Source organism: Trachurus trachurus (assembly GCF_905171665.1).
Source record: "Trachurus trachurus genome assembly, chromosome: 17".
Classification (NCBI taxonomy): Eukaryota; Metazoa; Chordata; class Actinopteri; order Carangiformes; family Carangidae; genus Trachurus; species Trachurus trachurus.
The window spans coordinates 24,818,370-24,843,412 of record NC_139900.1 but is presented as its reverse complement, the minus strand read 5'-3'; the positions used below and the strand labels follow the sequence as shown (position 1 = coordinate 24,843,412).

Below are 25,043 nucleotides of genomic sequence, written 5' to 3'. Positions count from 1 at the left end.
GACTGAAGCATATGTCATGTTTATGCATGAAAGCATGCTAACCGGGTAGCACCTGTGCTACTGGACCATTCTGTCATTTTGCAATAGCGAGTCACTGTAGCGTCTGATCTGCCCTGAGGAAGTTTCTACTACTTCTATTACCTCCTGTATTGTTAATACAGGGTAGATGGGTAACAGCTCAATCTAGCTATGTAGCAATAGATGGCTGATGTTTATTTGGCTGCATCACTGGTTGTCCTGGTAGCAGCAAGTGTGATTTAGTAGCACAGCATACACTTGTTGAGCATTTACTTTATCAGTAATCCAACAGAGGAAATGGCAGTTTTATTTACAGTGTGGCCAAAAAAATCACATTGTTTTAATAGAGCAGACAGTCAATAATAATAACAACCATAATCTGATTTAATGCTGCAGACAGCGTAACTGCAGGACAGATTGGTAATCTTAAATGCTTCCAGCCTGTGGCTCATATACACAGCTCAGTGCTGCTGCTCATAACTCCTCTTCTCCCTGACATATTCAAAACTGATTCACTGACAATAATAGGCTACAGAGAAGAATTCCTGTTGTGTTGTACGCAGCTATTTCTGACCAACACAAACCTTAGTGCAGTGTTGTAAGTTGTAAGCTAGAAATGCTGGGATGGCATGCATCATTTCCTCTTCATCGTCCATGTGTGTGAAGGAAATGTGAATACAGCATGAGATCAATGGACCATTAATAATATATCAAATCTAAAAGATTTAAATGTAAAGCACGGATGCACTGAATAATCAATTCAACAGGGAGGAAGTTTAATCTTAGTTGTAATTAACTGAGATCTAATTTGTTTCTGGTGCTGACTGATGAGTTGGTGATCAGTCATTGCTTGATCAACTCAATTCCGAGGCCAGTTCACTCCAATGGAGCTGAGCTCCTCATTAGGAAAACCAAACAAACCTGGTCCAAACGGTCAAAGGTCACCACTGGAGTCATGTTATCCATCTAAACCTGAACCTTAACCTACACCTGACAAGACCTGTGGCCTAGCACAGCTAATTTTGATGGAACTGCATACTGCTGTCTACACAGTGTCTTAGTCAGTCAACTTTGGAGGTATTTGTCGTCTAATTTTTATTCCTTTGGGCTGTGCCAACTTTTTCCTTCATGCAAAGCCAGGCTAAATACAGCATATCCTAACTTCGGCTCTGTTCTTAATCCAGACATTCAGATTTGTCTTTGAAATTTCATTTTCCTTAATTCAGTCAAACTATTTGTTTAAGAGTAAACCTGTTTATTCTTATGATTCACTTTTCACTTGTCATTTATAATCCAGACAGAAGGTCATAAAATGCAAATCCAAACAAAGGTTTTTGGCATCCTTAGCAGACAATTTGAAATATGATTGTAGATATGCCTTATTTTGTCTGCAGAGCATGTGTAACAAGCTTTGTATTGATTGGAAAAGAGTATCACAATAAGAGATGACAGGTTGCTCTCTCAACCTGAGACAAAAGAAACAAGAGCAACATATTCCTTCTCTGCCAGAGAAAGTCAGTTTAATCTCCCCTGAAGAAATACATTCTAATTGGAAACAGCAAGATCTGTGTTTCATCTGGAGACTGCCAAGTTCAGCATAACGAAAAAGCAAAACCAAGGCATGTTTAATCTTTTTGTTCAGGTGTGATCCGGACAGCCTTGGGTCCTGGTAGCATGGACCGTGAGCAGAAGGAGCACTACCAGGTGGTGATTGAAGCCAAAGACATGGCCGGACAGAGAGGAGGGCTCACCGGGACCACCGTGGTTAATATCACTCTCACCGACGTTAACGACAACCCTCCACGCTTCACTCAGAGTAAGTCAACTGCAATAAAATGATGAAACATGGAGTCACACACATATTAATTATGGTCTGTTGTATTTTTCCATACCTTGTAACAAACAACAAGACAGTTTCTTTGCCTGCAGGTGTGTCTGATGAAGTCTCTGTCTGAGATTGTTTCACTTAAAGGGATATTTTTGGCAAATTGGCCTATTGCCATAATCCCTTTAGTCTTGGTAGTAGGTTCATTACCTTTAATTGTTGGTGCAAGCTGTTTGTTTTATATATATATCAGCGGGGCAGAGACGTGAGCTGCTCAGCTAACACAGCAGAGGCTGATGGTATTCCTGCGTTTCCCTCATCAAACTAAATACACAATCCAACAACTCCAAAACACTCTGGTGGACAAGTTGTGACCTGCACATTCAATAACGTATAATTATGTAACATTATGACACATGAAGCAAATACTCAGAACTACTTTCGCTTTTGAAATCACTCCAAGCAGCCGTGTTTGGAATGTAGTTCCGGCTGCACATTTGCCTCGAAAAACAACTCTGTCTCATAACGTTACATTATTATCTCATAACGTGGTGAATGTGCAAGTCACAACTTGTCCACCAGAGCGTTTTGGAGTTGTTGGATTGTGTATTTAGTTTGATGAGGGAAAGCTGGAAATACTGTGCGCCGTGCAGAGCTCACGTCTCTGCCCCACCAATCTAAAAACAGCTTGCACCCACCTAATCCTAAAACTATAGGGATTATGGCAGTGGGCCAATTTGCCAAAATGTTGAAATATCACTTTAAATATGAAGATACTTGGGGTGAGGATGATCTGAGGAGGGTCTAAGGTTCTTCAATCGTGAGGGGGTCAGTTTGGAGATGCACAGATTAAATTAAATCAGTAAATCTCTGATCTCAGCTCACAAATCCGACTTAGACATTCCACATAGCAGTCAAGTGTTGAACTCGTGTCACAGCAGGAGCACCATTCACTCCGAGGACATGAATCCAGTCAAAGTCAGCCATTATGTGGGTAAAATGAAAGGGCTCTTCTGGGATCTGTGTGTTTCCTTCCAGGGGAATGTATTCCAAGTAACAGTAATTCTCCCTGAAAGCCTTCCCTAATTAATTAAATTTAATTAATCCTTAACCACAGGAACATTGTCACTGTAAACACGTGGGCTTTGTACTCAAGAGCCCAAACTGTCTAGAGACGCTGTCCATTACTTGTTTGTCTGCCACCATCTAGAATCTAGAATCCAGAATAATCAGACGAAATAAGAAACTGCTCTCAGATGATGAAACTGACGTGCTGCTGAATTTTGTAAATGTCAGTGTTCAGCCCCGTGTGCTAAGGCAAGATCAGGACAAAGCAGGCAGTTGCCACCGTGGCCCCGGACCCTCTGGGGTCCACAGGTCCACTGTGTGGTACATGGTCTTCTACAGAGCAGAGAACCTGAAGTGACAAGGAGCCTAAGGCCATCCTTGCATTTGTAATAATGTTCAAGGTAGTTTAGTGTGAATCCTTTCATTGTTCCAATTATTGTTCAGCTAATATGGTGCATTTAATTATATGGATTTTGATTATTATCACATTACCACATACTGTATCATGGCCCTAGCAGGTCTAGCCCCGACGAACAGGATTCATAAAGCTGATGAAATACTTTCAGCTGTGATGTCATTGCAAATGTTGAAGATTTATTTTTTTCTGAACATGTTCCATCACTGGCTCACGGTTCATTTTGAATATGTGTTGATGAATACCATGTGATGTGACTGAAAGCACATCACAATCTTTCTGAACTGCTGTTTCTTCAAATGAGCGCAATCGTTCATCTTCAATTTCTTTCCAAAATGGAAATGTTTGTATTATCCTGCGCTGTCCTTGTTCCCAGTTGTCATGACAGCAGCATATTATTAGCTGTTTTACATTAGTCAGCAGCAGAAAAATTACATTTGTCAGAACTACTTTAATGCGGTGCAGTTCAGTTGAACTAAGCGTTAATCTCACTTCACTTGATGTGTTTTAAAAGTTGAAGTTTGAGAAATGGGTAAATTGCTGCTCTGTTGGCCACCATCCCATCATTCTGTCATCTAATCCCCATGAACTGTCACAGAGGCAGAACGTCCCTCTCTGTGTTCATTCATTGTCTAATTGTTTTTCTCTCACTCCCTCTATCTCTACATCACTCGCTACCTCCCTCTCTCTCTCTCTCAGCATCAGCACCCGTTCACCCACTGCTTCCTTCTCTAGTTCAGGGTGCAGAACACGATCACCTTTGGATCTTCACAACAGATTGCATGTGGCATTATCATTCTGTTAAAGTCACCACACACACACACACACACACATTCTTGTATTTCTATCAATGTGAGGAACATTCAGCGGTCACATTTATGATGCTGTACATTTGCTGTCTGCTAAAGCCCAGACCCTGCCCTCACTTGAAATGTCAGAAAGGTAGAACATGCTCACAGTCATACACATGTACACACGCTCATGTCAGTTCATCTCACTTCACACCACCACTCCAGTCGGTGTCGACGGTGTCAGAGCCAGAGGGCGACACAATCCCCAATCACCCAGAAAGCAAACTGAGTCGAGATGATTTCTGCTTCCTCTCTTCTTCTCTACCTCTACCTCTGGGCTCCTCATGGTTTCACCAGACCCTCACTAGTAGTTTAGCTAAGGCCACAGAATATTCACTAGTGGACCATGGAGAGAGAGAGAGAGAGAGAGAGAGAGAGAGAGAGAGAGAGAGAGAGAGAGAGAGAGAGAGAGAGAGAGAGAGAGAGAGAGAGAGAGAGAGAGAGAGAGAGAGAGAGAGAGAGAGAGAGAGAGAGAGAGAGAGAGAGAGAGAGAGAGAGAGAGAGAGAGAGAGAGAGAGAGATAGATAGATAGATAGATAGATAGATTAGAGCCAATTAGAACTCCATCAGAGCAGAAAAACATGTGTCTTTATTCTGAGAGAAGCACTTATTACCACACCGTCACACTCAGTGCTGAATCTACATTGTACTCTAGTTTCTCACTGTCACCTGACAGACAGCCTGATAAATACTCACACACACGTGTGAGGGCTGGGGAATCATCCTTTGTTAAACAAATGGATGGTGGCAGCTGCAGCCATGACAGTGTCATCAACCTCTCTCCCTGTAATCTCTATGTACAGTATATAAACAAGAGCATTCATGCGTCTTTGTTGGCTGCACACACACAAACACACAGTATATACCCGAGGAGAGGAAAATACATGTTGTATCTCTGAGATGGAATACACACACACACACACACTAGAGCGTAAAGGACAGTGACATCTCATTTGCCTTTTTAATGCAGAGGGTTTTTCTGCCTCACAGTGAGGAGGAAGGATCTGAGCAGCGGCCTGCTCTCCTCGTCAACAAACTGATGCTGAAATACAGTGGTAGCACTTATTCCAGAGAACAAAAGAATGGTTGACGCTCAGGAAAAATACATTGAAATACTTTTTTAATGATCGTCAGCAGTCTGGCAGAGAGACAATTGTTCCAGCACCTGGCTTCCATCAGCATTTACTCCACTTTTTCTGGATCGAGAACACTCCTTTTGTTCTTGTTTCTACCCGTCTAACCTTCTTTATGAAGAAAAGACAACAGAAAGAGACTTCTCCGCTCAGCAGTGACAGTCTGAAAGGTTCCACAGGGCCACATTAGACAAGAAACAATTACACTAACAATAATAGTATTCATAATTCATGGTTGCACATATATGTTCTTCTAAACTTCTGTGGTGGGAAAGCATCTGCAACTCCACTGCATCAGTGAAAGCAGAACCAACAAAGGGGAAGATCTTTGTTGTGAAAGTTTGTTGCTGAGATAGAAATAGTTAGAATAAAGTTAGAATAAAGTCTCCTGATCTGTGAGTCTGAAATATTACATTTTGATGTCACCATGTTGAAAAGAAAGAAAACTTTATCCAACATTTATTTTGTGACTAAGGGGTGAGAGAATGGAAATCTGTGATCACCCTACAAAAGGGCATCCAAGTGGAGAAACCCTAATGACACAGTTACGGGGAAAACAAATATTATTTTGTTATTTTTTGCCGTCTTCCTTCTCGACTTTGTCCGTATACTGTATATATTTTTAATTTATCAGCACAAATAAAACCCCAGATTTTTTTATTTTTATTTTTTTTCCCTTGGCTTTATGCACAGCTCCACTACTTCCTGAACTTTAGCCAGCTCCTTTATTTCCTGTCTTACATTATTGGACCAACTGATTAATCCAGGTGTGTCTGACCTCACAACAATGGTCAGACACACCTGGATTATTCAGTTTGTCCAATAATGTAAATAAATAAAAGAGCTGGCTAAAGTTTAGGAAGTAGTGGAGCTGTGCATAAAGCCTATTACACTAAACTAGGAACTTTGTGCTTCACCATACACTTGATCAATATAGCCACATTGTACCTACTATATTTTAATACATTTGATTGACTCACTGTTCTAAACGTGTTCTGCTCTGGGACGAGTTGTGGCACAAATCAGTACATCACATCTGTCCGTCATGATAAAGACTCATGCGACTCTGATCCAAACTTACTGTCCAGCTCACAGATAAATTCTTACTAACAGTTTTTTTTTTTTTTCAAGGAATACATTCATCAAATGTTTGATATAACACTCAAAATGATTCTGATTTGGATGAATGGTTACAGTATATTTATGTGAGATATAGTGTTGTAACAGTATGGATTTATATGGTGTTTACATCATGTTCTTAGTTTGACAGATGAAAAAAAAAATGGTTATGGCACCATGGCAGTTAGCTATTATCATCTGGTCTTGGAATGTTTTATAGGTGACCAGCTAAGAATCAACAACACAGAGAACAAACAGCTTTCACTTTCAGTTGGACGCATGCACCACAGTCACTGCTGGACATTCACAATACAGCAGATGTCATGCAGCTGACTGTCAGTGTTGCTTTCAGGTATTTACCAGTTCCGCGTTCCTGAGTCGTCCAGGGCTGGCGCTCCGGTCGGGAGGATTCAAGCCACCGACAAAGACATCGGGAAGAACGCCGAGATGTACTTCACCATCATCAGTGGAGACGGCATGGACATGTTTGACATCTCCACAGACAAACACACCCAGGAGGGAGTCATCACTGTGAGCAAGGTGAGAGGACTCACATCTGAAAACCAGATTTTTCAATGACTTTCCATGGAAGACTCAAAACAAGAACAAGTCTGAGGAATGATAATAGAATCATTCATCATTCAGAGTAGACTATTGTAACTGTCCTCTGACTCTCACAGGACAAAAGGCACAAGTCTGCACCTGTTAATAACGTAAAGTGCTTTGCATTCTAGATTCTCACGTTCAAAAGAGGCTGGCTTTTAATTATCTCGATATTTTTCTGACAGCATCAGTTAAATCAAATTAATTCTAAAGCAGTGATTCAGCAGATCCCACACTCTCCACTCATAAGGATCCTGCCCACGTCGTCTGTTTTACACGTACTGTTAAATATGCAAAGCCTGGGCATGCTTGACAGATGAAAGAAACCAAATTAAACTTATTCATCTTCACTTTCACAACCCTCAGCAGCCACTAATGCTCTGGACTGGAGTTTTTTTTTTTTTTTTATGCCGCTGATTTTTTTTTTTCTTCTTTCTTTTTTTTGATTAAGTGTCCTCAAAGTGTGTGTTTACTGATGTACATTCACAATTGATATGTAGACATTCTTTTATTCCTCCTGCTGACACAACCTAAGAAAGTCTGCAAGGCTTCAACAAAGAACTAATGATATTCTGTCAGCAGGATGTGAGATGAGGACAATATCCAGGATTTCTTCAAGTGAGGCAATGTTCTGTTCAGATAAATCTGGGGCTTTGTTCTTGTTTGAAACAACAACCATACAGAATTGTCACGGCTGATACCAAGGAACAGATTTCATCAACTTTATTGTCTCTTTTGAAAAACTGTTACCATTTGTCTTCAGACTGAGTCTGGCAGCTACTTTATATCGCTGTTTTATTAATGTTAGGTTTTCCACTGGAAGCCAGCTCTGCTGCTCAGACAGTAGCTCAAATAGTACAAGAATAGACATACAGTATGTTCTCTGATGCTCAGCTTCTGAGAGATGAAATGAAATGATATCATGCATCAGAAAACACCCACAAAAGTAAATGTGGTGTTCTACATGATATCTATTACTGACTATGTAAAGTATAAAACTCCTAAGAAATAATAAAATAATAACATGGCAATTCAGTAGCCATTTTTGGTTGAATGTGCAATTTTGGCATACAGTATTTAGTCATAGCACTCCCTTTAACTTGTCTAAAATGCTGAGCAGTATAATAAAGCAGCATTATAATGCTCATAAGTTTTCATAGCCTAACAGTCTGCCTGTGGAGGCGCTGCATAGCCTTAGCCTATTGATTCTTGGCCATGATTATTTCATGACTTGAACATCCTCAGATTCTCATTAAATGTTGCACAGGCGTCAGGACTGGTGAAAATGTGCATCTGATAGGGTGCTGCACATGAGCAGTGCAACTGTTAACTGTTATCTCTGTCACATCTTTCCTTCTAATGAAGTTAGCATGCTAACAGCTAGCCAGATTAGTTTGTCATTTTGCCTGAACGAATTCAGAATCCACTTACAGCTGCAGAGAAAACCTACAAATAGCTCCTTAAACGTTATCAGTCACATTAGACAAGAAACAGGAACTGAAAGTTTAGTTCAATTACAGTAGTAGGCCTATTCATAATTCATGGTTGCACATATGTTTACTCTAAACTTATGTGGTGGGAAAGCATCTGCAGCCCCACTACATCAGTGAAAGCAGAACCAACAAAGGGGAAGATCTTTGTTGTGAAAGTGTGTTGCTGAGATAGAAATAGGTCTCGAATAAAGTTAGAATAAAGTCTCCTGATCTGTGAGTCTGAAATATTACATTCTGGTGTCACCATGTTGAAAAGAAAGAAAACTTTATCCAACATTCATCTTGTGACTAAGGGGTGAGAGAATGGCGATCTGTGATCACCCTATAGGGCACCCAAGTGGAGAAACCCTAATGACACAGTTACGGGGAAAAAAAAAAAAAAAAAGAATTGTTATTTTTTTGCCGTATTCTTTCTCAACTTTGTCTGTATATATTTTTTTTTGTTAACTGTTATCTCTGTCACATCTTTCCTTCTAATGAAGTTAGCATGCTAACAGCTAGCCAGATCAGTTCCTTAAACGTCATCAGTCATGATACGCCCACTTCCAAGACAACCAGTCCTTCTAAATCCCTCCTGTGTCTCTGATGTTTCCCCCCTGGCAGCCCCTGGATTATGAGAAGAAGTCCTCGTACACTATAGAGATCCAGGTCCAGAACACACAGGTGGACCCTCGCTTCCTGTCCACTGGCTCCAAAGACATGGCCACGGTTCGGATTGGTGTGGAAGACGTTGATGAACCCCCGCTGTTCGACAAGGCTAGCTACATGATGGAGGTGAAGGAAGACGCTGAGGTGGGCGTGGCCGTGGGTTCTGTCAGCGCCATGGACCCCGATGGAGTTCGCAGCATGGTCAAGTAAGGCCGAGCCTCAGTCTTTGTTTCACTTTTGAATAATGTTAAAACAGGTTGAAATGTTAACGGCTGAAACCTTACAGCAGCATCAGACCATTCATTCATTTCAAAGACAGTTTCAGTTTCACTGGACACTTGATCATTATCATCATCAAACTTTATTTGCCATTTAGGGATTCCATTCTGTGCTTTGGTTCGTCTCAATAGATACTGGCTTTTAATTTAAACACAGTCCTTTTCATTATCCAATTAACAAATTAACATTTTCCTCAAGCAACATTGTAAACGTCCTTGTCGCAGCCTCCCGACAGCAGAGTAGCCAGATGGGACCTGTTGCATGTTACAATTTTTATAGCCCAAGTGCACCAGAGGGGGTGAGGACCCTTTTGTGTTCCCTCAGTCGATAAGGGCCACAGCGCACTGGAGGGTTCAAGGACCCTTTTGTATTTCCTGTGTTTTTTTCTTCTCTGCAAAAATGAATCTATTTTGTTTGGCAGCCTTAACATGCTTGAAAACTCACAGAACCTGAAGCACATACAGGCATTTTACAGACTGTTCTAATAGCCCTCTGCACTGGACTTAGTTTGAACTATAGGATGAAAATTGGTCGGCCTATAGAACATGGTCAAGACACACAAGAAAGTCTGTGGCAGCTGTCTAAAACACAGGTTTGGTTGATTTTAATGAGGTGTGTTAAAGTGCATGTAGTGCAAGTTCATTTTGTGTCTTCCAAGTAAATTACGTCTTTTGCAGCTCACCATGCCTTCAGATGTAGAGCAGTTTTAACCCACAGCCAATCAAGCTGTAACGCTGCTGTAGATGACTGTAAAGATGGTCACATGTGTTGTCCAAAGCTCAGCACTAGGGCCAATCAGCTTTTTAAATAATGACACCATCCTAGTTGTTGGACAAGCTCCCAAAAAAACTTCCTCCAGGTAAAGTTGGACAGCTAATTAGCTGTAACACACACATCTCAAATACTAGCTATCAAATGTCAACATCAGTCAGTTTAGATGCTAAATGGTAATTTCCCTTCAACAGGGAGCATCACACGTTGATAAGCAGGCTGTATCCTGCCTGGCTGCTGTCACTCATATTATCGTATTTCTGATTTTTCCTCAAATCATTTTTTTTCTTTATTTCAACCAACCAACAAACTGATGAATATCAACAATTAACAAAGCAGTCGGACTTTAAAGCAATCAACCCTTCATATCAGTGACAGCAGTAAGGCTGTGCCTTCAGCACAGGCCTGTCATATTTGAAAGTTTGCTCCGCAGTACTCACTGTTCTGCTTTTTTATGAACCTCAGCAAAACTACGTTGAATTAGGATGAAGTTTGACTTCAAATGGACCTTGATTCTCCAAAGGCCCGTGAGGAGCTCTGATAAGAGTGTGAGAAGAGGGGAAAGAGAGGAGAAATATGAAGTGTGTTAAGAGATAGCCTAGCTGGTGGAACGATCAGTGTTAAGACTATAAACCCAGCTGTGCACGGTGCTGTGTGAAAACTGCATACACAATGGGAACCTTATGCACAGGCTATCCTTGAAATGCACAGCTGTTCATTATTGATGCTTTGTATGAAGATGGTTTGAGCTCCGTTGCTCTCCTGATTTAGCTGTCCATTATTCAAACCACATCCTGGAATTCTTTTTTTTTTTTTATGTTTACAAAATAAAATGCCTTAAGCCCTCAGTAATTTGCTCTGGTGCAGTGGGTTTTTGATCAGGAGTTACACGACTATGGAGATAAGTTGGAACTTTCCTGATCTGAGAAAGAAACTTCCACTGAAATGTGAATTTAGAGAGGAAGATGAGTTAGGATTAAATAATCAAAGTGTAGAGTGGTGTGGTGCAGGATGAGTCAAAAAGAAATAATCATGTGTTAAAGTGACAGGAGATGAGCTGTGGCAGACAGGACAGTGCACAGCTGGAAACTGGAACTAAGTCTTTATTTCTCTCCACTTAAAGCAGGCGAACTGATGAGGACCACACTCCAATTAAAACAAGCAAGGGACCATGGAGTGCTCTTAAAATGATGTGTCACAAGGGGGCACACGCATGCTCACACACAATTCCAATTATTTCTGTGTTTGTGCATTTGTGTATGTGTCTGTATCATCTGCTCACACTGTGTTGGTGAACTATTATTTTACCGTTGAGTGCTTTCTAATTACGATCAAGCCTGGATGTACTGAGCCAATGTTTTCTATTCAGATTCATATACCTCTTTGTGGAAAACAATAACTGACTGAGTGGTGCATAATAAACTGCAGTTAGCAGTTTGATGCTGTGCTTTTGAGTGGATAGTAAGAGTAGCCTTGATCCTGGCACTGGGATGCTCACACACAAAGTACAATGTGCAATTCCCGTGCACAGAGCAGTTTGCCTCCACTTTGACAGGCAGTGGGAAAAAAGACAGAATCAAAGGCATCTCAGTTCTATTATCTGTGGAGAGCCGTGAAGCTGTGAATAGCTGCATTCAGCAACTAGTTCAAAAATAGAGAATGCTCTGTGAGCAATTCACAGACACTGGCAAGAGATTTTCAAGTAGCTGTGATGTGTTGAGCGCTTAAATTGGAGGAGAGGGCAGAACGCAGCAGCTTCCAGTGCAACGCAGTGATTCCAGCTGTTAGAACATCCAGGTTGGCTCTCATACACACTGTCCTTTTGAGTTGAAATCAAGTATAGCAGTATTATGATTTGTCATACTGTATTAATTACCAAAAACACTGTATCTTCATTTTTTCATTAAAGGGACAGTATGTAGCTTATTTGGCTTTTTATTAGCAAAAATCAAATGTTGCTTTCATAAATACGTATTTACAGAAGTCTAATCACAACCACATACAAATGAAATAAACCATAAACCATAGTTGTGGGATTAGTACTTCTGTAGTTATAAAGCTTTAATTGCAGTGATACAAAAACAGGCGGAAATTGCCAAAAATGGCCTCTGCATGAAGAGGTTAATAGTTTGCATACAAGACAGCATTGTTGCAATTTTTCTTCAAACATTTCACTCTTCCACTCAAGTGCAAAAACAGAAATTGACACAGGAAACGGTATAATCAGTGATCGCTTGTAAATTATTGTAGAACTCAGATTCAACTTTTCTCATTTAATGAGTATTTTTGGTGTTATATTGATTGCCCTCTTGCTGTGCTGGTGACACTACCTTTGGTCTTTTTGCATTATACTAAGAAACAAAGAAATGACAGTTTGGTGACATAATGAACCGGGGCTACCTGCAGTGAGGACTGTAGCCTCAACACATGGGGCGGCTGCTCCACCACTGACCCTGGTGTAACTGATTATACCCACCAGCCCTCTCAGCACCTCTCTCCTCTTGTTACAGGTACTCGATCGACCGTCGCACCGACATGGATCGCCTGTTCAATGTCCATCCAGGAAATGGGTCTGTGTTTCTACTCAAAAAACTGGACAGAGAGGAGATGGCCTGGCACAACATTTCAGTTGTCGCCACAGAGTTCAGTAAGTCAAGCAGCTGTTAACGAAGCATCAAGTGTCTTTAGTATCACAGTGTGTCAATCACAATCACTCATCATGAAGTGAATTCACTAACATGTAACAAGATGGTACAACATGTTACAGCTTTCTCAGTGATGGGATTTGACTGCACTCCTCCCAAAACCAGATAATAAAAGATAATCTACAGATTTGAGAATCACTGAACTCATTTCTATTGAAAAGTATACATTTTCAATGATGCCGCGAGCAGAAATAAAATTCCAAAATTAAGGGGGGAAAAAAAACAAAAAACAAATCCACCCATGGATGTTTTGAAGCAGAAGAAGCCATGCTGTACTGCTGAGCCCGGAGTCATTGTTGCACACTGATTAATTTCTGTTAATCAATGAGAAAACATTTAAGCCTCAAATTATTGAAGTAAATAATTAATACCCGGTAATAGTAAAAAGGAAGCCCTCAGGAGTAGTTCTGCTCAGTGTTTAATGTTTTTATCACACACATACATGAGTGGGAAATAAAGCCTGGCGGTCTACAACAAGTCTACTGTAAAAATGACAGGACTCTATGAAATAACAGCTCAAAAACATGGACAGGTTTTATGAATTCAATCTCCAAAAGCTGTTGGGCTCAGTAAGAAATAGCAGCAGAAGGGTTCAGCTCACTGGTCTTCAGTGTGTGAGAGTGTGTGAGAGGTTGAGCAGGTGTGAAGGTTTCTCTCCTGTGTTTCTCCTGCAGATAACCCTCATCAGAGCAGCCTGGTCCCCGTCTACATCCGCCTGCTCGACATCAACGACAACGCGCCCACCTTCGCCACCATTTATGAAACCTTTGTCTGCGAGAGAACCAAACCTGGTCAGGTACGGTACTACCAAGACTCTTTTGTTGGTGGATGCAGTTAGATTTTGAGGCGTTATTGATTAAAGCTGAAGACTGAGAAGATATGCTGGTGGTTTTAACCCTCCTGTTGTCCTCATGGGTCAATTTGACCCAATCTGTTCCCTTCCTCCATCCTTCCTTTCTCCCTTCCTTCTTTCCACAATCCTTATCCCCTTCCTTCTTTCCTTCCTTCCTTCCTTCCTTCTTCTTCCTTTCTTGAACGAATCTGTTCCCTCCCTCCATCTTTCTTTCCTTCCTTTTCCCCTTCCTTCTTTCACAATCCTGCCTTCCTTTCTCCCCTTCGTCCTTACTTCCCTCCTCTTTTGATCCAATTGACCTGATCTGTTCCCTCCCTCAATCTTTCTTTCCTTCCTTCTTTCCCTTCTTCCTTCCTTCCTTCTTCTTCTTTCCTTGAACGAATCTGTTCCCTCCCTCCATCTTTCTTTCCTTCCTTCTTTCACAATCCTTATTCCCTTCATTCCTTCCTTCCCTTTGTCCTTACTTTCTTCCTCTTTTGATCCAATTGACCTGATCTGTTCCCTCCCTTCTTTACCTTCTTCCTTCCTTGAATGAATCTGTTCCCTCCCTCCATCTTTCTTTCCTTCCTTTTTCCCTTCCTTCTTTCCACAATCCTTTTTCCCTCCCTTCCTTTCTTCCTTCTTTCCCTTCGTCCATAATTCTTCCTTCCTTTTTGACCCAATTAACCCAATCTGTTCCCTCCCTCCTTCTATCTTACCTTCCCTTTTCCCTTCCTTCTTTCCTTCCATCTTTCCCTTCATCCTTCCTTCCTTCCTTGACTCAGGAGGAGGACAACAGGAGGGTTAATAACCAACAGCCATCTCAGTGTAGTTTTGCATCTCCTTGCTCAGGCTGGAGCTCCAGTAATAACAGGTCAGAGAGCCAATCAAAAGAGAGGAGGCTGAGCATCTCTTCTGATTGGCTGTAAAGATAAAAATAAAGCAGGTAAACACTTTTGTAAGTCTACATGGTTGGGTGGTGGGTCCAAGTGGACTGGGACTGGGACATAGTTGAGGGCTTTGGTTGACTCACAAAGTGACAGGAAGTCCTGACGGCTGGTTTTAAGGTTTTGATTCTTTCACTGTATTAATATAGAACCTAGAGCTGCTTTATAATCACACTACACATGGACATCTACCTTTAGGTAATATGGACATTTGAAACAATCCACATAAATCTATGACCTGACAATGAACACAAGCTTCAAACAAACCATTAAGACAAGAGGCTTGAATTAATATGATGATGTGCACACAGGTTTTGCTGGAAGAATCCCACTCCTGAAGAGTGGCACAACAAAACAATGAGAAGCTTTCATCAGAGAAATGAATTGACTCTACGGGTTACAGAGATCACATTAAACAGCTGTGCCTGGTTTCATTAACATCACTGAACCTGCCACCAGCTCCATTTTTCAGAGCTGACACTCAGAATCTGAACAAAATGTTTTGCATATTTCTCTGTGAAAATAAGAAGGGAGTGAAGGCAGAGGGTTCATTAAAACTGACCATCCTCCAAGCCTAGCACATCCAGGTAACATTACCTGGAACTCTCACTGTAAGTCTCTGCTTCTTGCTGCCAACAATTCAGTAATGACAGAATAAAAATAGTCATTTCATCACATCCTATCCTAAACATAGGTTATTTCCTCAGCAGTCATCTGATTAATGTTGGTGTGGCTGCTGAGGGTTTGTAGAGAAGCCACTAATTGTTAGTTCACTTCCACCAGCAGGGGCTCTCTGTGGGGAGACATGACAGACAGGCCACAGAGAAGAACAGGACAGTAATGAGAGCGTGAAGATTTAAATTAACATAACTATCACATACAAAAAAAACATCATGTAAAAGTTTGTTTCTTTACCGAACACAGTCATTTAAAAAAAAAAAAAATCACAGGTGAACCTCGGATGTAATAATAGCTTGTTTGTTTTTTACCAGAGGTTTGTTCTGTAACAATATTTCATTGTAGAAGAGTGATCTCAAATGACCACTGGTAATGAATAAGAGCTGGCTCTGCTGTCTGCTCACAGCAGGTGGTCCTATAGTCATTGTGCTGTGAAGCTTTTATGAATCACTTAAGGGATATGTCCAGCCCAAGAGGCTAAACTGAGTTGATAATCCCCTTTTATGAACAGAAAAACACAGCATTTGCATGGAATCAGCATCACTACTCCACTGACCCTTGTCCTGGGTGTGATGAATATAGGCCACCGTGTCTCATGGTTCCAGCTTTACAAGTGCATCCTGTTTTTAAACTGCTACATGCATCAGAAATGGTTTCCTTTTCATGGTTTTGAGGATTTTTATATTTTCACCTCTTCCTTTTTTTTTGCATTACACAGCCAATTAACCATTTAAAGTACTGATATTTAATTAGCTTTCCCTCTACCTTCCTAATTGACTGACTCAACAGTCCAACTTTGTTAGACTTGTGTAACATGTGGTTTTAATCATCCACATCTAAACAGCACTGTATGTGATTGTTCTCTGCAGTAAAACCACTAGATATGATTCATTTCATTACCATAGGGTTCAACTAATGTGATTAAAGTGCATAAGCTTTTACATGTGCACACACTACACACACGCAAATATATCATTCAACAATTAATAGGATAAAAAGACAAATCTGTATGTGTGGTTTCAAAACACGATAAAACACACTTCGGTGCAACCACACTGCTTGTGCCACACACACTTGGCTGCCATTGATCTCCACACGTCCCTGTCATCCTGCCATCCTTTCATCCTTTAATTCCTCTGCCCTTTCATCTGTCCCTCAGTGTTAATCGTCAGTGTTTGTTGACTGGATATCATCCGCCGCTTTCCCTCAGGTTCCAGATCTGCTCAGTGTGTGTGGTGGACATGTGTGTCACTGGCACACAACTTTGTTAAAGCCTTTAATCTAGCAGCTACTTTCTCCAGCTAGTTCCCCCTGTTCAATTAAATAAGACTGTGGTCAAACAGAAAAAACATATATAGCCAACAGCTGAGAAATAATTGGAGCATACAGACCCCCAGGGTTCAGTAACAGTCACATTAACACTTCTGATGCTGCTGTAGCTTCTGTAGAAAATAAAACTGTTTGTTAAAGGACAATAAAATGCTCAGCTGGATTTGTGATCAACTGTGATCAATCTACTGATCAAATCAAGTCTATTTTCTAGGCCTTTTCTCGAAAATTGCATATCCATAATAAAATGAGTATATCTCTGCAACCACAAGGTCTATTTGAATACTTTTGGTATCATAGTAAAGGGGAAAAGATTGACAAATTGCTGAGATGTGTAAATTTCAGTATATGTGTTACTGGTGAAGAGTAAATGAAGATGGCACACAGCAATAATTAAATAAAATTAATATTCACCCCCCCCCCCAAAAAAAAAAGTCATATTTTGGATCAGTGTCCTTCAGAATGATGCTATCAAAGCTCAAACCCTCTATCAAATGATTGTACAATGTATGAACATTATCTCTGCAGTGGTTGATTCTGATAAAGTGAAGCAGGACACGATTATTGAGATTTTAGGCTACTACAAAATATTCAGGCAAGCTTTTGTCCAAAATGTCCATTTTTGGCACAGCTTGGAACCACCTGCCACTATAAACCATTGTTTAATCTTTATTTTCACACAATTTGCATAAACTAACTGAAAAAGAATCAACCGGGACTAAATAACAACTACTTTCTAGGCCCTCCGTGTCCCTCTGCGTAAAGCTGCACTGAGAGCAGCTTATTTGGGTGCAGTTACGTCTGGCTCTATCTCTGCAGCGGATTGGTTGATTCGAGTGATTGACAGCTCATTTGAACCGTTAGAGCCGATAGAATGAGGCTATACCATGTTGATGTGATTGACAGTACTGGCAGCCAATCAGAATCAGCAAAATCTTGAAGTGCGGGTAGCCTCGCTCTTCAGAGTGGAGAAGAGCAGCTCAAAGTAAAAGCGTTCACCAAAACAAAACTTATAAAATAGACATTAACTTGTATTACAATAAAAGCAAAAGGTTAACTTAATGGCTCGGGGACTTTCTTGTAAATTATATTCCTTAAATTAAAAAGTTTCACCGCATTGTGGTTGTTTTGTATGTCTTCCATGTGGGGTTATAAAGAGATTTTATGGAGCTGCTGTACATATGCCGTTGTTTTGTGAATCCGGCTCCATCCCACTCACAGAAAATCCATGGAGTCCCTGTCTTCAGCTTGTGTCTATCTCTGGAGTGTGAAGTGTGTGAAGCTCTCGCACTCTGCAGACGTGACCACTCACTGTAGAAAGTTTGTAGCGTGCCGTGCTCCTTCATAGAGACGAGCAGCTGCGCGCAGTTTGAATTTAATCAGCTGCAATGGAAACAAGTTTACACTGTGGGCGTCTCAAAACCTCTCAAACCCCTGCATTAGCATAATCCACTTCTCCACCGTCAGGGTGTTTTGTTGCATTTTAGGGAAAAGGAAATACTAAATGATAGTGGGGAATTGAAAATGTCTAAAAGAACACTTTTCAACTTGATAGCTGTGTAGAACAACAATATCACGTACAGTTACAAAAGACACAAATATTTCATTTCATTTGATATGACAGAGATGTTTAAAGACTTGTTTAAACACAGCAGACTCGCTCCTCTTACACTCATCCACTGCTGGTAATGGACTAGACTGGACTGAGAGCTTGGTGTTAACAGGACTTTGTGTATCTGACAGCGGATCCAGACAGTCAGCGCCGTCGACGCCGATGAGCCGTCCACAGGACACAAATTCTACTTCAGCCTGGCTCCCGAGGGAACGCACCGCAGCAACTTCAGCGTTCTAGACAACGGAGGTGGGTGCCACAGCAGACACAGGCAGGAAGCTCTATAAATACCACGGAGGAGACATTTAACAAGGGCATTTAATGAATATGAACCGTTTGAACAGAGTGGTGCACCGTTTTAGCCAGACTGCTCACTCATCAACCAAACTACTGTGTTTCTAGTGATTATGATTTATCATCAGTGTGGTCATCTGCAAGTGTTCCTGTAATCAGAGGAAGCAAAGTGAAAAATGGACTCCTTGTCCTTCTGTCTGACTGTCGGCACTGAATCAGTGATTGATGTGTTGTAGCCGTCTCCATGGACACAGATTGGTAGCTTGCTGTGCTGTATGTTCTCTACACAGGGTTTCTCTATTCAAGTTTTTTTTTTTTCCTTTCTTTTTTCTTTTTTTTTATGAGGTGGGGGAGGGGTAAGGACAGTATGAACTTGAATTAATCATTAAAAAAATGAAAAGTATGCACCAGATTTAGCAGGAAGCTACGTTCCATCTGAATACTTGGGCACATACATTGACAGCAGTCTTACTTTTCAAATCGATACGGATCACACGCTACGCAAGCTCAACAATTTTGGAGTGAGTCAAACTATTATAAACAATGTATATAATGTATATAAATAATGTAGAGCCTGGTGGAAAGTGTCTTATCATTTACAGTTTTTTTCAATTGCTAACAAGCAGTGGTCGAAACTGAAGTCACATTTTCAAAACTCTTAACACAGTTTGCAAAACACAAGTCCATGTGGACCAAACTGTGAAGCACTTTTCATTGCTTTCACACTAAATGCATTCAGTGACCACTGTCACCAAAATTCATGGACTCTTTTCTCAGTTACTAGTTCACCACCTGCAAAACACTAGACTTTTACAGCACATGTTTCAAATGCTAACACACTTTGTTCAAAACTGTTAAAAACACAATCAAAACAGAATGATGGGAGGGAGGGAGGGAGGGAGGGAGGGAGGGGATGGGGGGGCATGGGGAATTTCTGTTGCAGGAACATTGAAATATATAAAATGTCAAATCAAAAATATTTTATTGAATAACATAAATAAAAATATTACTGCAACTCCAAACACAGGTGAGGTTAGTTTCCAGCTCAAAACTGATCCAGGTGATCTGTGTTTGGCCTCATTAGAAACCATATAAAAAGTGTTTGTGAGGGGGGGGCTTCTGGTTGTTTTTTCTTTGGAAATATGGATCACATGGTTTACAGTAAACTTTTTATTTTTTGTAAGGTCCCTTAGTACCTATGCAAGGGCACAGAGAAAATACATTTTCTTGACGTAAATTGCTGCATTCCTGATTCATTCTTGTTGCAATATATTATCTAGAACACTCAAAGTGCAAAGATATTGCAGTATTTATTTTTATAATAAAACTGATTTACTGATTTTGAAAAAAGATCATTCAAACTTCAAAGATCAAATTAATTTGAAGTAATGTTCTTTGTTGTTAGTGTTTTGTAGTTCAGTGTGCTATGAGTGACAGTATTTGTTTCCACAGTGATACTATGTGCTAGTGTTGTGGTTGAATGAGCTTATTTTGAGACATGTATGAAGTGTTTTGTTGGTGAGGCACCGTTTTGGGGAAGAGATGAACTGTTTAGCTGAGATGCCTGATGGAAACGCTGGCTGTGTTAAGAGTTTTGAACATGTGACTTCAGTTTCGACCACTGCTTGTTAGCAATCGAAAAAAACTGTAATATGATCATGTGGTCTGGAAATCTAAACATCAAATGGAGAAACAAACTGCAGAAAATAGTGAACATGGCCACAGAAGCAGTTGAGTATAGTCTTTACGGTGAATTAATCAGAATTAAAGCTGAGAAGATCGACTCTTCTCATCCTCTGTGTAGTGAATTTAAGCTTTACCTTCAGGGAAGTGTTAGAGACGACTGATGGTAAGGAATCTCTATAAGAAGTCCTTTGTTTCAGACGCTGTCATTGCAGTAAATACATCTAGAATGCAGTAGCTATTTACCCTTTACTGTACTCCTACTTCTTACTTCTGCTGAGGGTTTCTATGCACAGCAGGTTCTTTGAATAATTGCGTGGTATACTTTAATGAAATTGGTATTTTTGAATGTGTGATGACTGTACTGTACATAATTCTTTGCTATATGTTCTGACAATAGGACATAATACATAAAAACGTTGCAAAATAGAGAAGTTTCTCTATTTTGCAACGTTTTATTATGTTCTGTGTTCTATTGTCCTTAGACATGTCAATGGTGAAACCAATGAGCAGAATGGAGGGTGAAGAAGTTCACCCCATAGTTTTTGGTTTTGATCTGTGCTGTGTTTAGAGGTTAGAGATAATGAACATACAGTAGCTATTGTGTCTGTTGCCCAGTCTTACCTTTCCCTGAGTAAAGACACATTTCTTTCAGACAGTACCCTGAGTGACTGCTCTCCTCTTCACACACACTGAGCTGCTACTACAACCATCTAACAGGTCTTTTCTGTGACTCAGATAACACCGCTGCCATCTTGACACGTCGAGCCAGCTACAGCCGCATGCACCAGAGCGTCTACCTGGTTCCCGTGGTGATCACAGACGGCGACTACCCCATGCAGAGCAGCACCGAGACCCTCACCGTGAGGGTGTGCACCTGCGACCGCGAAGGCAACATGGAGCTGTGTAACACCGAGGCTCTGAGCAGCTCTCCTGGCCTCAGCACCGGCGCGCTCATCGCCATCCTCCTGTGTGCCATCATACTGCTGAGTGAGTATAGGACACTCTGTGTGTGTGTGTGTGTGTGTGTGTGTGTGTGTGTGTGTGTGTGTGTGTGTGTGTGTGTGTGTGTGTGTGTGTGTGTGTGTGTGTGTGTGTGTGTGTGTGTGTGCGCAGGGGGACACCAGTATTACAATGATAGGACTCAAATATGAATGAAAGAAAAAAATGCATGCATGAATATACAAGTTGCACATGGATAGTGTTCCTACTAGATGCATAGATGCAAAATAATAAAAATAAATAAATAAAATTGAATGAAATATCCATAGAGACATTAAATCAGGTAACTATTTCTTTAAATCAGTAAATATTAAATAGTACCTCAACTGAGAAAAGACAGAATGTTACTGTAGTAGCTTCTTTTTTAAACATAGATACACTGCGAAATAAAGAATTAACCTTCCTCCTGTCAGCTTTCTGCTGCCATCTCTTGTGTTGTTAGGGTCGATCGGTTTTGACCCGAGTCTTAAATTAGCTGTAAAACACAGTAAAAACAATTATTTATCATCCCATTTGTTTCTCATCTCTTGGTTACATTGTTATGATTTCAGTTTTAACTCTCATTATTGTTCCTATCGTTATAACCGTGTCGAAACAGACCCAAACAACACAAACGTCATAAGCATATTAGAATTTTGTGAAAAAGTTTTGTTTTATTTTGTTTAAATAGAGTTTCCTGTCAAAAAGCCTTTAAATTTATGTGGTACTTTAATGCATTAAAAACCTAAAAACGGGTCAATGGTGACCCTAACACAACAGGAAGGATAAATACAAATACAGAATAAAAAGTGAATACAAATAAATAATTGTAAATAAAGTGTATGTAGTAACTGAGCCACTATGATGTCCACTAAGAGGAATATAAGAGAAAAAAAAGGAAAAAGGGAACAGTGCATGTTAATAAAGAGAGTATAGAGAAAAGAAAAAAAATCAATTAATGTTTAATTAATTAATTAATTTTTTATATGAATATCAAATAGCCAGTAATTATGATAAGAGATATGAGATGAAGTGTGAGGCCTGTGTGGTCACGCCGTCAGTGCTGTAAACACAAGCAGCCCTTGTACTTTCTCATTTGTTGTAATGGGGAAACAATGTTGGCTTGGAGCTGAACTCTGCTGCTGCTCATCAGAATCAAACCTCATGGAAATGAATTCATCTCATCCGCCACCGTATCCCCACTTATCCTCTTACTCGTGCTGTGGTCACAGTACAGTGGGCTGCAGGGAAAATGAACACATATTTATGCCCCTGAAGATGCCGTCATTGCAGACTTAGTGGACACACACACACACACATACACACACATACACACCATAATAATTCATCCTTAACCTGGTTAAAGCTCAGACCTCTGCTGTAAGAGTTGTCATGCAAAAGCTTTAATCTGATTATTTTATTCAGACTAATGTTACAATCACAACGAGCACACTCACGCCAAGTGTAACAGTGGTTTAATATGTAAAGCTGAGGTCACATGTGAGCTCAGTCTTATTACAACAGTCAATTCCACTGTGAACTAATACATGACACAAATGACAGTAGAGCCACTGCTTCTTTATCCGTAAAACTCAGTTCTGTTCTGTTTCAACCTGCACTTTTCTTTTTGGTTCAGATAAACTCTTGATTTCCAGCTCGGCTCACCCTGCTCAGACATCTCACCTTGTGATTTTGAGTAGCCATCCGACGCTGTCTGTGGGGGGAAAAAAAGTGGTTTTGAGGGATGTAAACAGCCTAAGCAGCGGAACTTCCATCCGCTCCCATTCATTGCTGCCGTGGCGATGCGGGGACAGACACAGCTACCGCAAAACAGGAGCAATTACACTGAATATCTTCAGATTCCTTCTTTTAGACCTAAAATGTTAGGAAAATACAGCCCGTGTTGAATTTGCCCGGAATTGTCCTTTAAGGTGATGCTAAAATGGTTTAGTGGAAAATGAAGCAGAGCTCAGCTGATAAAGCCATCTCTGCTGCCAATATTCCTCTCACTGCAGCCTACTCTATATGCAACATCCTTTTACTCTGTAATTAAGCTGTTAGTTGTGTTCATATGGGATTTCAACAGCCCCCAGCCTTCACCTGTAGGCTCCAAATCTTTCTTCCTCATGGGAGTTTATATTGACACTCCCTAGTAGTCCCTTACGTGCTCAGCATGGTGCTACCTTGTGGGGAATGATGATTCACATAATTAATTCATCTATGAGTGGAAATAGAGTTACTATTTTGTGCACTGACAATCATCCAGTCAAAGCAAGTGTGTCAAATACAGTCTGTGTGTCTCAGTTATATAAAGTGGTTTAGATATTCTATTGACCTTGTTATCTCTTCAATGTATGCCCACAGACCAGATGTTGTTGAATGAAATTCAATTCAATGTAAAACCATCTCTGTTACTACATTTTAACCTGTTCAGACAACTCCAGAGTTTCTGTTTTATGTCTGTTATCTCAACATCACATTTGAACACTAGAACTGTCTTCTTTCTTCTGCAACTTTCTCTTTTTCTGCACCAACTCCACCTCAGAGTGGACTGTCAGATGAACACTCGTGCGTGTGTGCGGCTCTTTGCAGTGATTCTGTCTAATTGTGCGTCTCTGATGCCTCCTACAGTGATCGTGGTTCTCTTCACCGCGTTAAAACGTCAAAGAAAGCAGGAGCCTCTCATCATCTCCAAGGAGGACGTGCGGGACAACGTGGTGAGCTACAATGACGAAGGTGGCGGCGAGGAGGACACCCAAGCGTTTGACATCGGAGCGCTGCGACACCCGGACGCCGCCGCCGCCTTGGAGGAGCAGACCAAACAGAGGCGTGACATCATCCCGTCTGACACCCTGCTGTACGCGTCACACCGCCGCCCCGCCCCCGCCATCCCCGCCGCCTCCGGCCTCATCATGCCGCCGGTCGGCGTGGCGACACGGGATAACGGGGACGTACGTGAATTCATCAACCAGAGAGTTCTGGAGAACGACTGCAACCCGACGGCGCCACCATATGACTCGCTGGCCACCTACGCCTACGAGGGCGCGGGCTCGGTGGCCGAGTCGCTGAGTTCACTGGGCTCGGCTTCGTCCGAGGCCGAGCAGGACTACCACTACCTGAGTGACTGGGGGCCCAGGTTCAGGAAACTGGCCGACCTGTACGGGGCCGAGGACAGTGACTTCTCCTAACAAAGATACCACACACACACTTGCACACACACAAACACACACACACTAAATGCAGGGCTGGGCATCATAGCAAACTCAGAGTCAGAGATTGTAAGCGTTGCTGAGAAGCTTCAATAGGCAAACACACACAACACACTGAGAACCAACACACATAATGGGATATTCTCAAGAACTCTGACCTGCCCTCACTGCAAATGGAGCCAAACGTGGAGCTCAACAATCTTTTTTCAAAAGGAACTCGAGTCCTTAAAGTGTGTTTTGGTAATGTAACTCAACCAGCACAACGGTGGAGCCAAAGATCTTCAGTTTCACCAGTGTAAACCTCCTCAAAGACTCATTTCAGGCCAGAAGTTGAAGTAGAGGTTCAACAGTATTTTGTATTAAGTATTTGATTTTTCAGGTTTTGCTTTAATCTCTCCTGGGTTACCAAATAACCAGTGTGTGATGCTCTGCGTGGCTCTAAATGTGTCCTTCAAGGTCGACTGAATGGAGCGTCTGGAACCAGGTCAGTCAACAAAACCCAAACAAAATAAAGTGAGTCTTTTCTTTTTTTGACTAAGTGCCCTTCTGC

The 25,043-nt window shown here is 41.1% G+C and overlaps 1 protein-coding gene across 1 annotated transcript in view; it reads left to right on the top strand.

Moving 5' to 3' along the window:
- Nucleotides 1-24,472, top strand: part of cdh6 (cadherin 6) — a gene marked incomplete at its 3' end in the record, with an annotated part of 74,836 nt that extends 50,364 nt beyond the window's left edge. Inside the window, exons 5-12 of the mRNA XM_083990598.1 lie at nucleotides 1,661-1,834; nucleotides 6,782-6,969; nucleotides 9,129-9,379; nucleotides 12,734-12,870; nucleotides 13,603-13,724; nucleotides 18,458-18,575; nucleotides 21,042-21,293; nucleotides 23,916-24,472. Coding sequence (XP_083846724.1) covers nucleotides 1,661-1,834; nucleotides 6,782-6,969; nucleotides 9,129-9,379; nucleotides 12,734-12,870; nucleotides 13,603-13,724; nucleotides 18,458-18,575; nucleotides 21,042-21,293; nucleotides 23,916-24,472 — 1,799 coding nt within the window. The remainder of the gene's footprint in view (nucleotides 1-1,660; nucleotides 1,835-6,781; nucleotides 6,970-9,128; nucleotides 9,380-12,733; nucleotides 12,871-13,602; nucleotides 13,725-18,457; nucleotides 18,576-21,041; nucleotides 21,294-23,915) is intronic.
- Between the last annotated feature and the right edge of the window lie 571 nt (nucleotides 24,473-25,043).